Source organism: Vigna radiata, chromosome 5 (genome assembly GCF_000741045.1).
Source record: "Vigna radiata var. radiata cultivar VC1973A chromosome 5, Vradiata_ver6, whole genome shotgun sequence".
NCBI lineage: Eukaryota > Viridiplantae > Streptophyta > Magnoliopsida > Fabales > Fabaceae > Vigna > Vigna radiata.
This window is the reverse complement of record NC_028355.1, coordinates 4,826,767-4,843,721: the sequence shown is the minus strand read 5'-3', so window position 1 is coordinate 4,843,721 and position 16,955 is coordinate 4,826,767. Positions and strand designations below refer to the sequence as shown.

General features: G+C 31.7%; 1 protein-coding gene across 1 annotated transcript in view; it reads left to right on the top strand.

The window, feature by feature from the left end:
* LOC106762089 (cation-chloride cotransporter 1) overlaps positions 1-9,171 on the top strand; it is a gene marked incomplete in the record, with an annotated part of 15,204 nt that extends 6,033 nt beyond the window's left edge. The window contains 6 exon segments of the mRNA XM_014645797.2: positions 1,411-1,638; positions 3,466-3,580; positions 4,915-5,109; positions 5,753-6,153; positions 6,478-6,639; positions 7,914-9,171. Of these exon segments, the coding sequence (XP_014501283.1) occupies positions 1,411-1,638; positions 3,466-3,580; positions 4,915-5,109; positions 5,753-6,153; positions 6,478-6,639; positions 7,914-9,007 (2,195 nt within the window).
* Between the last annotated feature and the right edge of the window lie 7,784 nt (positions 9,172-16,955).

Genomic DNA, 16,955 nt, shown 5'->3' with positions numbered 1-16,955 from the left:
TCAATGTAGTGTTAATTTTTTTTCCTAATTTTGTTGAAATTGGCATACTGGAATTGTAGAATTTTATAATTGTGCTAACATATATATGGGATACAAAAAGAGAACTTTTATTGATTACAATATGAAAAGGGATTGAGTTGTTCCGAAGNTAACTATGTAAACGTTACTCTTTATCTTCATCTTCACCTTTTATTTTGTTTTAGCCTAAGCATTTTATTGAGTAACTAATCTTAGTGCTGGGATTTCAAGGTATAGCTTTAAACTTTTTATAGCTGAAAACACCTTATCCTATTGATCAGCTATTAAACATAAATATAGCCTAGAGTGGATTGGCCACGCCCAACATCAACACTCAGACCCTTAGATTAAAAGGAATTGAATGATAGAGATGTTTTAGAGTTACTTTGGGTAATTTGATCCCTCCACTCTCTCTCTCTCTCTCTCTCTCTCTCTCTCTCTCTGTGTATATATATATATGTGTGTGTGTGTGTACTTTACTAGTTGTTGTTTATTACATGTCAGAAAGACCATAAAGATTTCAATAGCTATTGGAAATGTTTCTATTTTTCTAAATTCGTTATAATAGAACTAGATAGTAGATTGGAATAATCAAATCATGCAGTGCAAAGAAGTTGTGCTTAAAGGCCATTCAACTATGATTGATTTTGTCATCACATTTTTCCATGGTGACTATAATTTGGGATCCTTTGCATTTTTTACCATGAAGAAGGGGAAAGGAAGAGTCACTATTCTTTTTTTAGATTGACAAAAACAAGGCAGTATTTTTTTTTATTGGTGTATTATTACACTGTTTTGCATTCAATAATGTCTTTTTCATTTTTATGATGTTGAGATTTATGTTGGAGATCTCACATTGACTAGAGAAGATCAATTTACACTATATAAATGAGTGCAAATCTCACATTATAAACTGATTTTGTAGAATTGAGTTAGACTTAGAATCTATTTTCTAAAATGATATCATGGCCATTTAGAGCTTATCCTAATAAGGTTTGTTGTTTATTGGGTTTATTGTGTCACTTGCTATTGATCCACTATTAGACTAACCTCAAATATCTAGTTCTACGCTTGAGATATATATATATCGCCATGAGAAGTGTGAGTTAGAAATCCCACATTGTTTAAAGATAAAACCAATTTAAAATATATAAGTAGGTGTAAATCTTATCTTACAAATTAGTTTTTTAGGCTTGTTTTTGATTTATAATTCACTTCGTATGAGTTTATATGAGTTGGTAAGGTGTAATGATTTATTATTGTTTAGGGTTATGCTTTATTGTTGTATTGTTTAATCATTATGTTTGAATCAAGCAATTTGATTATGTAATGATTTATTATTGTTGTTATTAATGTTATATAATTATATATTTATTTGTATTGCAAGTGCAGAGGCTGCCACACATGTTAACGGGACTGCAGTTACACAACCAATAGAGAGTCCAAGTTCTCATGACTTGCAAATATATGGGATTGTTGTGACTATTTTGTTATGCTTTATTGTATTTGGAGGTGTGAAGATGATAAATCGGGTTGCACCTGCTTTTCTCATACCTGTTTTATTTTCAGTCATCTGCATATTTTTGGGAATTTTTGTGGCAAGGAAGGACCATCCCACAGGTTTGTTTTTCTGTTCTGTCCCCTTTTCCCAATTTCCATTTCTTTTTGCAATCAGTTTCCTGTTAAAGGAAGCCATATTTTAGCTTCCTCCTAGGCTTGGCTTACATGTAGACTGTTTTTGTATAGACACCTTCTCAATTCAGTGACACTTCGGTTGATTTTCAGGAATGTGAAACATAAATTTTGGGCCTTTTGCGTCATTTAATTTCTTGTTAGGGTAAGACTATGTGCCTCTTTACACATAAGAAGCTGTTATCAAATGGGTGAAATGAAAGGAACATGAAGAGCAGTGATGATATTTCATAGGCATAACTAAATATTCCAGAATAGGAACTTGAAACACTTCTAATTTCAGTTTAATGGATCTGGAGACATTTTATGTAATCCAAATCTAAATCTAAAAGGGAAAACTAATTTTTAGTGAATATACCGGAGTGCCTAATGCAGACTTAGTTAGATTGTGCATACACATAGATAGTTAATACAGTGTATAGATTACAAAATATATTAATAAGACCATCTTAATTTCCTAAGGTACACAGAACGAATGATAATTACGGATTACAAAATACATTAATAAGACCGTCTTAATTTCCAAAGGTGCACAGAACAAATACTAATTATAAAGTTTTAAATTATTAATAATCACAACATACCTAACTCTAGGTTCTCACTTTACGTGTGTGCTTTAGTTTTTTTATTTTTGACAAATTATTAAATTGTGCATACACATAGATAGTTAATACAGTGTACGGATTACAATATATATTAATAAGACCGTCTAATTTCGTAAGGTACACAACGAAATCTAATTATAAAGTTTTAAATTATTTATAATCACAACATACCTAACCCAAGGTTCTCAGTTTACGCATGTGCTTTGGTTATTTTATTTTGGACAAATTATTCTTGTTGGCCAGATTTATGAAAGAGCTTTTCATTAAAGAAATATTTCTCTAAATTTAAGTGTTACCAAACCAAATAGTCTTTGAACTTCCATTTTAAAGGAACTATTTTTATTGATGGAGAAACTACTGCGTTTTAGTCTCTTATTTCTTTGAATGGTTCTGCACATTTTCTGTCAATGAGGATGTGTAATTTGAACCCTTTATGTTGTGTTGTCTTTGCAGTCCTTAACTATTGGTTAACCTGAGGTTTCTAATTTACTCTCAAATCATCAGCCTTTTCATGTCAAATGTAGGGATGTGCTTAACTATTGGTTAACCTGAGGAACTGAAACCAAGTCAACTTCTTGAAGATTTGATTTGGGTGTTGTGATAAAGAATGGTGACCTGATAGTGTTTGTTTAAAGTCATGGTTTTTCTCTTCTGATTATGTGTGATTTTTGGAATGATTATTTAATTTTCGTGTGCCCAGTGACCTGACCTGGACAACCCCATCCTAATCAAGATGGTTTAACATAAAAAATTCACAGAAAAATCATCTGAATTCATATGGTTTGGACCAAAAGCTTCCCAAACTTGACCCTATCAAAGCCTATAAAGTGTATTTGGAAGTTCAAATCTGAAGAAAATAATGTTGTTTGTTTAGAATTACCTTTTGCTTTTCGGAAGCAGATAAACAAAATTTAGAGAAGAGAGAAAGGGTATAATTTACAGTTTGAAATTATTGATAAGAGAAATGTTAGCAAAAACACAAAAAAGAATCATATCTAGACAATTATTAGGGAAACAGCTCTCGCTTCCATTGCTATTACTCCTTGGTGTGATGTTGAGGATTTCTCTCCTTTCATTCTTCCATCTTTTTTGTATTTCATATTTATTTATACTGATTTAATTAACTTTATTTCCCCCTTATTTAATGCAGAGGGAATTACTGGGCTGAATTCACAGACATTTAGAGAAAATTGGAGTTCAGATTATCAAAAGACTAATAATGCTGGAATTCCACAAACTGATGGCTCGGTAACCTGGGATTTCAAGTAAGATTTCCCAGCCTTTTCTCATTTAACCACATACCGTTCTATGCTGCCATTTAAACTTTCACTATGACATGAATAGCCTAAACAAATATCCGCGGACTTTGGGTTTTACTTTGTCCGTAAATAATTTGTGAACAATGTTTTTCTGCTTTTAACAATTGACCAAGCTCTATATGGTGAATTGGAGCGACTATGATAACGAGTTTAGTTAGACTAAATCTGCATATGTAATGGCTGCATACGATATTTGTGTTCTTCCATTTAGTTCGTGTAAGTTCTACCTTTTGGATTTGAAAATGATATCATTAACCTTTTATTAAAACATTTCAATTTTGGTAGCGAAGTTTTTTAAAGGTGGTTTATTTCATCTTTTAACTTGTTTTTTGAATTCCTTTGCTTGATCAACGTAGTGCACAATGTTCCTAACTCGAGTTTGGGAAAACTTAGATGTATACAACCTCAAACCCCGTAAGAGAAGCTGTTTTGTAGGATTTGAACATGTTACTTCCAGGACCAAGAGTTATTCTTGGATTTTATGCTGAGTTGACAAGAGTGTTAGACAGTTAAAAATATTTGTTATTGTCGACCTATCATGAATGTTGTTATAGTTGCCTAATTACAATTATAGGATCTGTGATGGACCGCCTACTAACTAAGGTCTACTCCGTAATGAAGGGGATGGAAAGTAGAGAAATGTGTCAGTGACAGAATCAGGAATATCAAATTAGTGACTTGTGGCAGCATAATAGATTTCCTTTGTGACTGATAAATTATAAGAGGATTTAGATCTGGATGGGTGGGATTAGTTAGATATATATGAAGTGCAGGGAGACTTCTTTAACTATGAGCATTCTTTTTTTCACCATTCTGACTCCGAGCTAATATCATGTTCATGCTTAAACAGCTTACTTCTATTGGCGTATACCTTATTTTTATTTTTTATAAAATATATAAATGTTATTTCAGATGTGGCTTCAATGTTTACTCGCAACACTATATGATATAGCAGAATTTCAGCTTTTCTGTGATTTTGCACTATTTGCTATTGACAAGACTGTACAATGATATGTTTTTTAAGCAATATTTTGGAAGCATGGAAACTCTCAAGAGTTCCATTTGCATAATAGGGCTGTGAGTTCTCCTAGAGGGCCAAGTTTGGCAACCTTGTTGAAAGAGTTGGGGAAAGAGTTTCATCACCTTAAAATAGCCTCTCTTTTTTTTTGTATAATTAAAACCACAAAAATTACAGCAGGTCCCTTACGGACCAATCATGCGAAAAATTTGCTACTTTATATTTCTGATATTTTTCAATTCTGATTTTCTTTTTCTCCCAGTTCATTGGTAGGCCTCTTTTTCCCTGCTGTGACGGGAATAATGGCGGGTTCTAACCGATCATCCTCTCTGAAAGATACTCAGCGATCAATTCCTGTTGGAACTTTAGCAGCAACTCTTGCAACTACTTGTCTGTATTTTATTTCTTTGGTGCTGTTTGGCTCTGTTGCCAGCAGAGAGAAGCTTTTAACTGACAGGTAATTTTGGTTCGTTTAGTATTTCTTGATATAAAGAAAAAATTGTTGTATTGTGCAGTCATGTACAGTTTATTTTCTTATTTATTTAATTAGGAGTTACATCCATAATTTCCCACTTACCTTATGTACGGATTTGTAGCAAAAAGTAGATAGGTTAGCATCCATTTCAATGTCTATATATAGTTTGTACTGGCTGATGTAAATGATCAGCAAATGGTAATGCAATTCAAGTTCTCCTTTTTAAAGTGAATTTATTGAGGAACCTGAGAAAAAATGAATAGCAAGATCAGGCTTCCACATAACAAGAGAAAAAGGAAAATGAAAACAAGATAAAGGGATTAGCTCAAAATGCCTATTCTATCTAAATGTTGCACCAAATAAATCCCCTTTTCATCCTTTTACCATTTTGTTTGTATTTCAAAGTATTTTATCCCGCATTAATATGTATCTGATCCTGATCCGACGTTGAACATTCACTGTTTCTTTTTTTCTTTGGGAGGAGGGTGTGGATTAATCAGGAATATTAGGATTTTGTTTCAAAATAAATTATGGAGATATGGATATATTAGGAATATTATATCTCTCTTTGTCATTTAGAATTTCTATTCACTGGTTTGAAGTCTGATTTTGAGCTTTTGTGCAGGCTACTCACAGCTACAGTTGCCTGGCCTTTTCCTTCATTAATTAAAATTGGAATTATTCTTTCGACTATGGGTGCTGCTCTTCAGAGCCTGACTGGTGCCCCACGTCTGCTTGCAGCGATAGCCAATGATGATATTTTACCTATTTTGAATTACTTTAAAGCTGCAGATGGCGGTGAACCACATGTTGCTACCCTTTTTACTGCTTTCTTGTGTATAGGATGTGTCATTATTGGGAATCTGGATCTCATCACTCCAACTGTAACTATGTTTTTCCTTCTATGTTACACTGGTGTCAACTTATCCTGCTTCCTTCTTGATCTACTAGATGCCCCTAGTTGGCGTCCTCGGTGGAAATTTCACCATTGGAGTATGTCCCTTGTGGGAGCATTACTATGCATAGGTTTGTTGTCTCCCTTTGTTTTTCCAATTGATTCAAATCTCTGTTTTAGATTTGGTCTATTCTACTATCTGGTGTGTGAAGTATACATGTAGGATGATTGAAATTTCTTTATGTAAACATAACAAATAGACATGGATATGGATTAAAATACTCCAATTTTTTCTCAAATACTAAATTTATCATTTGGGTGAGTCTGAGGAATGAAGTATTGAGAATCTATAAACAGTTTGCTATTATTCATTAGGTCCGTACTATTATAGTATTGCTGCTTCAAAAGTGTTCATCTTGAAACTTGATTTTGATCATTAACTTTTCGCTTTGCAGTGATCATGTTCCTAATCTCTTGGTCATTCACTGTGGTATCTTTGGCCCTTGCAAGCCTCATATATAAGTACGTGAGCATTAAAGGAAAAGCTGGGGACTGGGGTGATGGTTTCAAAAGTGCCTATTTCCAACTAGCACTTCGTAGCCTTCGGTCCCTTGGAGGTATGTATCATTCAAAACTCAATTATATGCTTTCCTCAAGTAGGTGATACAATACAGAAAAGAATGACAATGTTGAATTTGTCATCTATGTATGATTGAATGGTCAAGCACTCGACATAGATTTTGTTGATCCACTAGTTTATTCTCCTTTCAAAAGTTCCCTAACCCCCAAAAGGTGTTCGTTTTGATGATGTCTCATTCGTGTTATCTTGGAAAAGTTATTATTTTAATTGGCTTAGATTTTTCATCTCCTTTCTCCCAGTTACTAGTGCAGCCTGATCCCCCTTAATTTCAGTCTGAATGATTTCAAATTGAATTAAAAGGATTTTGACTGAGTTTCACACTGTGGAACAACTTATACCAAGTTTCTGTTTGTTTTTATATATTAATTATATTGTATAGAAATGCTCTTAATATTTGATGATTAGGCTTGGAAATAATGATATTTTCATTGTTAAGAAAAACAATTTTACTCCCCATGAAAAGACTTTTTAGAATTATCTGCAGTTTGAGAGTTTAAAACATTCTGGCTTCTTATCTCTGAATTATTAATGATACAATCTGCATTTATCATGGGTTTAGATTTCTCTTGATTCTTTTGGTGGGGGTTTTTATGTACAGGATGTGAATAAATTCTATTTTATAGAAGTAAACTTCGTTTGAATTTGAGCTTCATCATAATTAGGACCTTTTTATTATTGTAACAAATTGATTATTCATCCCTTTGTCCAATTAACTTTTCTTATCAAATGCCTTGTCAACCCCAAGGGAAGAGGAAAGAAAGATAATCATTTAGAAGTATTTTTTATGAAAAAAATTAATATTTATCATAGACATTGCAAGATAATGATGAACATAAATTATTGACATAATTTGGCTCGTCTCTTTACAATAAATATTCATTTTGATAAATGTTTTGGAAATTAAGCCTTTACTCGCCACAGTTTGCTTGATTATAAATTTCATTCATAGCATTTCTAAGTTAAAACTTGGATGACTTTTACTTTCTCTTATATTGCGAGTATGTCTAATGATCTAATTTATCGTCTGCAGTTTTTAATATCATTACCATTCAGAGTAAGAATCTGATTATTCATATGATAAAATTAAAAATTGTTGAACGGTTTTTGCTTAAAAGGGTCAAATAAATGTTTTTATACGAATAGAAAGAGCTTTATTATAGCATTATACCGTTCATATATTTTTTTTCTGTTAATGTATTGTTATTGTATATTTAGGGTTCCCTAGCAACTTATTTCCACTTATTTTTGTAGCAAGTCAAGTGCACCCAAAGAATTGGTATCCAATTCCACTAATATTTTGCCGACCCTGGGGCAAACTGCCAGAAAACGTTCCCTGTCATCCCAAACTTGCAGATTTTGCGAACTGCATGAAGAAGAAAGGTCGAGGAATGTCCATATTTGTCTCTATACTAGATGGTGATTACCATGAACGTGCTGAAGATGCCAAAACTGCTTGTAAACAACTTAGCACCTACATTGATTACAAAAATTGTGAAGGTGTGGCTGAGATTGTTGTAGCCCCGAACATGTCTGAAGGCTTCCGTGGCATTATTCAGACAATGGGCCTGGGCAATCTCAAGCCAAACATTGTGGTGATGCGTTACCCAGAAATCTGGCGAAGGGAAAACTTGACAGAAATCCCTGCCACCTTCGTTGGGATAATCAATGATTGTATTGTTGCAAACAAAGCTGTGGTTATAGTTAAGGGTCTTGATGAATGGCCGAACGAGTACCAGAGGCAGTATGGTACGATTGATTTGTACTGGATTGTAAGAGATGGTGGTCTCATGCTGCTTCTCTCTCAGCTCCTTCTTACCAAGGCGAGCTTTGAGAATTGCAAGATTCAGGTCTTTTGTATCGCAGAAGACGATGGAGATGCAGAGGGACTGAAAGCTGATGTGAAAAAATTCCTTTATGATCTTCGGATGCAAGCGGAAGTTTTTGTCATAACAATGAAATGGGATGCACAGGTGGATGGGGGTGGTGGGTCTCCACAAGATGAGTCGTCAGAAGCATTTACTAGTGCTCAGCAGAGAATTGATGATTACTTAACCCAGATGAAGGTGAGATCACAGAAAGAAGGTACTCCTCTAATGGCAGATGGTAAGCCTGTGGTTGTGAACGAGAAGCAGGTGGAGAAGTTTCTTTACACAACGCTAAAGCTCAATTCAATAATTCTGAGATATTCAAGAATGGCTGCTGTTGTATTGGTAAGTCTTCCTCCACCTCCACTGAGTCACCCAGCATACTTCTATATGGAGTACATGGATCTGTTGCTGGAGAATGTACCAAGGATTTTGATTGTAAGAGGTTATCGTAGAGACGTTGTAACTCTATTCACGTAGTTTTAAGTGGATGATTCTAGGACACTAATTACGCTTCTCCCTCACTGTTTATATTTTGTAGCTTACATGCAAGTGCTCATTCTTTGTACCAATTTTCTTGCTGAAGAGGGTTTTTGTATTCACCAGTTTTATAGGAAATATGAAATTATTTTCAACCTTGTTAATTTTTTTTGTATCGGATGACAATTAAATTGTTTACTATTCTTGTTTCTGAAGTCGATGGCATCAAAATAATGGCTATTGACATTTGTAACAGCTTGAAGTCGAGCAAAAAATAATTCCCTATTAGACATCTCAATTGATACGTCCGAAGATGAAATGGTTTAAGAGATGATTCCTCAAGCCCACGACAATTTAAATATGTGACATTTTTATATAATATTTGCATTTATGTTTTGGTATATACCTGATCCTCACTTTGATCACTGATCCTTCAACGCATTATCTCCACCGGTTTGATAACCGGATCGGTTTTTATTACATTTTATCATAAACAATTTACCCAGTATTTCATTCTGTACCTCGTAAATGTCATCCTACACTGCAATTAATATGTGAGGTTTTTATAGCTTTGTTTTTTCTAATTCACTTACATTTTGTACCCTTTTTTTTTTCTTAACATATTAAAAAATATTTTAATATGTTAAATTGTTCTTAGAACTGTTGGATTTGTAAGGAAGAATAGTTTAATTGATTAAAAATAAAAATTAATTCATTAAAGTTACTTAAACATATTAGATTTTATGATCTAGCAATTTTAACTCATTAAAAATAATATTTTAATATACTAGAATATGTTTTAATGGATTAAACATCAACAAGGCATACATTACTATTTTAATAAAATACATTTTATTCTATTAAAGCTCACAACTTTATATATCTTTGGAAAAAAATGTTAAATCTTTTTTCGACATTAAGATAAGTTTTACAAGCTAGAAACACTTATTGGAGTTACTTTATTGAATCGATGAATTTAGATCATTGATTAAACAAATTACGTTTTGATCATTTATGTATCTTTTCTTTTCATCTTGTGATACAACTTGTCTAGATTATTTAAAAAAAAAAAACAAATTATTTGGTATATTTGAATTTTACTTAGGTTGTTAATGATACAATTTTTTAAAGGGTCTTGTAAGGTTTAAGATTGTCTGTATTATTGTCTTGTTTCTTGAGTTTTTGCGAAAATTGAAAATATAATAGATTATTCTAATCAATTTGATTAAACAATGAATTGGAATTCTTATAATAGAGTGAATCAATATAAGTATTTATATAATTCTCTTTTCTCTCTATGTTTTTAAATGATATATTATTCATTTCATATATAGTTTTCTTAAAATTTAAAGAACTCTTAATATTACAACTTTAATCCTTGAAAAACTTGATTTACTATTATAATCAATTTAGTGAAAATTAATATATTTTTTTTTTCTGCGAAAATTAAAATATTATTTAAGCAATTTGATGAAGAATTGTGAAAAACCATATAGTAATATGTTTTAAAAAAAAAATCATATGAAAGTGCAATTCTTCACATTATACAATTAAAAAAGTCATCTTTCAATTCCCTTATCAGTGTTTTAGCTTTTCTACCAATGTCCAAAATAAAGTGTCAAATATTATTTATTTGATTATGGTCTATTGTTTATGGTGTTATTGAATGCAGATTTATTCCTAAAGGAAAGAAAAAACTATTACAGAAATCATTATATTACTTTCAACTCAAAATTCAAAATTTAAAATAATTGATTTGTTATATATTTTTATTTTTGTCCATTTATACATAACTTGGACTTCAACTTATACTTGATTTCAAAAATATAAACTCGATATATATTTCCTAAGAATATGTTTTTAAAGAATTTTCATCATAAAATTTATTTTTCTTTATTCAACCTATAGCTTAATGTAAATAAACTAAGTATTGAATAAGTTTGAAATAATTATTGGAAATAACTACTGAACAGACTCAAATTACATTTATGTTCAACAGCATCATCCTAAACATCACATTTGATCAAATGCAAACAATGAATAAACAATTTTTTTTTTTCTTTTCACAAGGTTCTTGCCAATTTTGCAGTCACATATCCAACATAATAAGATTGAATAATCGATGTATGAGAAAGTGAGAACATAAATTGAAATTGGAAATAAAGTTTTTACAATACAAAGCCTTCTAAAAATAGAAGAATAACTACGATTTTTTTTTCTCTAATTCTTTACTTATCACTAAAAGTGAAATTGTTATAACTTCATCCTCGAAAGTGAAATTAGAAGTTTATGCATAACAAATATAACGTAAATTTAACCCTCTATTATTTAATGGAGAAATGTTGAATAGTTGTTTCATAAAAAAAATCACGTTTTTAAAAATTGTTCAAAATATGTTTTGAAATTAAAAAAAAAAAAGAGGATAATTTCCAGCCATTTTTTTTTGTGAGTGTGTGTGCATGACCTCCTTATTGGATTCAACGTGATTTTCTTTGATAACATACATAAAAAGGCATTTAATTATTTAATAATTTACTAAAGTGTCAAATTTTTAGTTGAATAAGTGTTATATAACATCGTAGCTTGTATTCAATAACTCTTTACAAATAATTCACAGTAAAAACAACGTAATATTTTCACTATAACTCATCTACACATTATTCTATTCAAACGTAAATTATCCCAAAAACTCTCACCAATAAATAATGTAAAACAACGTAAGTTATCTACAATATCTATAAATAATGCAACACACTCATGTTGTAGTTGTAGCATGACAACGAATTTAAGAATCAAAGCTTACATTTGTGTTATATAAGATGGCTAATTCAACCATCAAAATTCTTGGCATAGTTATATTATTCCTTTCTCTTATTTCTCAAGGTAATGTTTCTTTCAAATATACAAATTTTAGTTTTCATGGAAAAGTAATTTTTTTATATAGCTTATTATACCAATTATAATTTATTTGATATAATAAGTGACACAATGGTAAAATTGTAAGTTTGTATACAAATTATCATTAAAATTGACATAAAGGTGAGTGTAATAGAAATTTTATAATAAATTATAAGATTTTCTATGTTGATTATACATAGAACTCATGATTTTATTCATGACTTGTTGTTTTGTGCATTAGGTTTTGGAGAATGCTATCTATGGGATGTGATTACAAGCCAAAAGAGAACAGGAGTTCAAGTTGAAGGAAAACCAGAATGGATTGTGACTATCACTAATAACTGTCCATGCACAGTGAAAAATGTGCTTGTGAATTGCAGGGAATTTCAATCCATTGAACCCATAGACTCTTCAATCTTAGCAATTCAAGGCGATTTGTGCCTTGTTAAAGCTGGTCAACCTATTTATAATAAGGAAACTATCCAATTTAAATATTCTAGGGATACCATATTTCTATTTTATACTAAGTTTTTTCAATTATTTTGTTCTTAAATACACAATATAATTTATTTGTTGTTGTTACTTGCTTGCTTTACAAGCATAATGAATCTTCAATAAAACGTTGAATTTGCATCTTAATTCATTGACAAATTTTGTTGTAATTAAATTAAGATCTCTCAATCAAAACATAATTAAAGCTACCAGTTGAACAATTGTATCACTAGAATAGAGATATATTCACAAGCTTTCCAAAATTAAAATTAAAGAAAAATTCTAATTGTTAAATTACCTTTCTTATTATCCTTACATTAAATAAAGGCTTAATACTTTCCTTGGTCCTCGTATTTGTGTGATAATCTCAGTTTGGTCCTCAAGTTTTGAATTGTCTCAATTGGGTCATAATTTTTGTAAAAATGCACACATTTTATCCCAACCGTTAACTGATCTCAAACGACATTAAGTTTAGCTGACGTGGTATTCTGACGTGTTGGCTTAATCCCTTCTTGGTCCTCGTATTTGNGTGAAAATCTCAGTTCGGTCCTCAAGTTTTGAACTGTCTCAATTGGGTCATAATTTTTGTAAAAATGCACACATTTTACCCCAATCGTTAACTGATCTCAAACGGCATTAAGTTTAGCTGACCTGGTAGCCAGATGACATGCTGACGTGTATTATTTAATTATATGAATTATTTTTTTTAAAATAAGCAGTGTTTCACGTGGCACAATGCCTATTATTTAGTTTATTTGAATTAGGGATTTTATTCATCTATCTGAGAATCAGGAATTTTACACAAATTATCTCGTCGGCTCAAAAAATAAAGTCATCGGAAAACTTGCGTAACTAGTGCAATCAGTCTCACAACCTTTTCTGCCAATGAACCAACTTGGTAACCTATAGGTTCATCACTTATAGCAGAAGATAATTGTTGCACAGTGAGATCAGTTAGCGATTGGGGTAAAATGTGCGCATTTTTACAAAAATTATGACCCAATTGAGACAGTTCAAAACTTGAGGACCGAACTGAGATTTTCACACAAATACGAGGACCAAGAAGAGATTAAGTCAACATGTCAGCATACCACGTCAGCTAAACTTAACGCCGTTTGAGATCAGTTAACGGTTGGGATAAAATGTGTGCATTTTTACAAAAATTATGACCCAATTGAGACAGTTCAAAACTTGAGGACCGAACTGAGATTTTCACACCAATACGAGGACCAAGGGAGGTATTAAGCCTTAAATAAAACATCCTTATATTTAGAATAAATGAATCTTTCTACTTCATGCTTAACAAACCTTTAAAAGGTGTTTTAATTCAAAAAAACAAAGATAATCATCTCTTAAATAAAATTCAATTCCATAAATGACCAATAAAAGGTAGTTACATCTATCTTAAACACTTAATACTCTAAAGATAAGTTCAAATACATCAGGTCAAAAACTAACTCAAAATTAAAAAAAAAAATTGAAAAGAACTTTTCGTCCAATTCTAGGATTTGTCACGTAATGTCTACTTTCTTAGTGAAAACAATGCCCAACGATTTATTGAATTATGTAAAACTCAAAATAAATGTTTGCCTAACGACCCATGCCTCGTCTAACGAACTTACAAGTATTTAAATTAAATTACAAGGACTCAAAACTATTCTTTAATGGAACTATAAGATATGATATTCATATTATGAGTTTCTAGCTTCTTGTTTCGTCATGAGCTTTGATAAAATATGTTTTTCTAATCATTTACTCCCTGACCTTGCATAAGTCCTTTGGACTGCCATGATTCTTCTTCAAATTCCTATTCCAATTCTTTTTGTATTGGTTTCAAAGATAGTCCTCTATAATACCTTCTTTTTTGAAGTGAAATTGTCCTCAACTTCGTACCTACATCAAATGGAGATAAGTCATTGATATTGAAACTAGAACTTACACCATAATCATAAGGTAAATAATAATATAAGCATTATCATTAATTTTTATAAGAACTTGAAATGGTCAATCTCCTCTAGGTAAGAGTTTTGATTTCCTTTTGGAAGGAAACCTTTTCTTTCTAAATTGAAGCCACACTCAATCTCTTGGTTCAAGTTTGATCTTTTTTCCCCTTGGTTAGCCTGAGAAGCTAACTTCTCCATCTTCATTTCTATTTGAGCCTTTACATCCTTATGCAAGTTCCTGATAAAAGTAGTTTTGACAAGACCATCTTTGTTAGTCATATTAGTAAAAGCAATAAATCTATGAGAGTTAGAGGATTAAAATCATATACTACCTCAACAACCACATTTTAGTAGTAGAATGAACTACCTTATTGTAAGCAAACTCTACATAGGTAGTCATTCCTCCCAAGTTTTCAAATTTTTATTTACAAAACATCTAAGAAGTTGATAAATAGTTTTATTTACCACTTCGTGATTTAACCATTAGTTTGAGAATGACAAGTTGTGGAGAAGAAAAGTTTTGCACCTAACTTATCCCACAACAATTTTTGAAAATGATTAACAAACTTCGTATCTTTATCCAACAAAATTAATTAACCTTCCTTTTATTTTTTATTTTTCTTTATTTTTTCTACTCCATTTCCTTTTTTATCTAGAGTTGTATTCCTTTTTTAACATTTGATGTTGTAGTGTGGCACTGAGTATTTTTTTCTTGCATCCTTTAATAACATCTAAGTTTGTTTCCTTTCCTATTAATTAGTCCAACTCCTTAATGTTTATTAAGAATGTTTCAAAATTAAAAATTATTATTATTGTTACCATCATCATCCATGTTATAATTATTGTTATTCTACAAACACAATTTAAGAGGTGTTGAGACTTTGACAAGTACACCAAATTGTTTCAAGTAATAAAACCGGTAAGACCAGATATCGTTTTCCAAGGGACTCGTTTCACTAGACAATCATATAATTTCTAACTACCTAAACTAAAGAATTCTTCCATAATTTGGGTTTTTGTGCAATTAAAGTAAACACGAAACAGTAAATAGTAAAGGTGATATTTGACACTCAAACACTTGGAAATGGCAAGATTAGAAATGATATGGAATGGCATTGTTGGGGGTATGCTTTCACCTACTTCACTCTTATGTAAATGAAATCACTTCCTCTTCATTAATAAGTCAATGTAAATATACTAATTTACTCAAACCCCAATCCCTTGGTAGAATAAGCCTAGACTTCCTCATTAGGCTCCAATCCCTTGGAAAACCTAACAATTATTTTTGCATTACGAAATGAGATTTTACGACAACCAAAGGTCCTAGTTCTATCCCTATATACTATTTCCTTTAGGTGTTTAACCCAAGTCCAGATTTACCCAACATTAAGCAAACCCTAAAATCAAGTCATGGGTAGCAACTTCACAACAAGCATTAAGAGAAGGAACTAAACACTAACAATCAATGAAAGAGACATATATGCATTCAAAACAACGTGATTTACATAAGAGTTCAGTGGCTACAACAATCCTCCAACAATAATGAAACTAGCTCTCCATGAATGGAAAACTCAAGCTTACAACAATGGTGGAAATGGAAGAAGGAAGAGAACCCAAGGAAGAAGATGGAATGTTCAAACAACTCTTAGCTCGCATCCAAGAGCTCCCAATGAGAGAAATTGTGTCTGGTTGCAAAAAGATGTAGAGCTCTCGCGTTTTAGGCTTAAAAAGACCTATTTTTGCCACATCAGCGTTGCCATCGCTCAGCTGCACCTCAACTGCACCCCAGCGACAACTTTCCAGAGAGTAGGACGCTCAGCTGCACCCCAGCGGTAGCATTCCAGAGAGCAGTGCGCTCAGCTACACCCCAGCTGCACCTCAGCTACAACAATTCAGGATGAATAGGGCTCAGTTGCACGCCAGATTTAGCATTTATCTTTGCTCAATATTTCCTCTTTTTACATTCATTCGAACTTTGCGGTTCTTCCATTCTTCGGTTTGGCTAACAAGCTTCATATGTATGTTTAACAACCAAAAAGTGGGGATTAGTGGTGAAATTTAAATCAATCCAACTCAAGATGTAGCTACTTAGAAACTTAACAAATTGAGACATAAAGAAGGTACAAAGCTGAGAAAGAGTTGACATTTTCTCTCAATTCAATACTGAAATCATGGTAAAATATGTCATTATCAAGAGGATCTCACTTCATATAAATTACATTGAACATCCTAATATACATTGACTTTATATTATAAACTATTGTGACTTAATCTAGCATTTGACATTTTGGAACTTCTCTTAAAGGAACAAAATTCAATTTATTCAAAAAAAAAAATCATTTTTATGATTTTTTTTCTAAATTCTTGAAATGATTAGTGTAGCATGCATGTTTAAGGAAATTTTATGTCAGAAATTTATTAAAATATCATGACTTTATGTTAATTCTTATATTGATATCAACAAACAAAACTATTAACCTACTATGTTATTCTTGAAAAAGAGATTGAGTTATGTCTTCTATATTACAAATGATTTGTCACATCTCTTATAACTCATACAATTTCATTTTGAGTGGTGAAAGAGTAGCCATCATTAATACCTTTACGAGGATAAT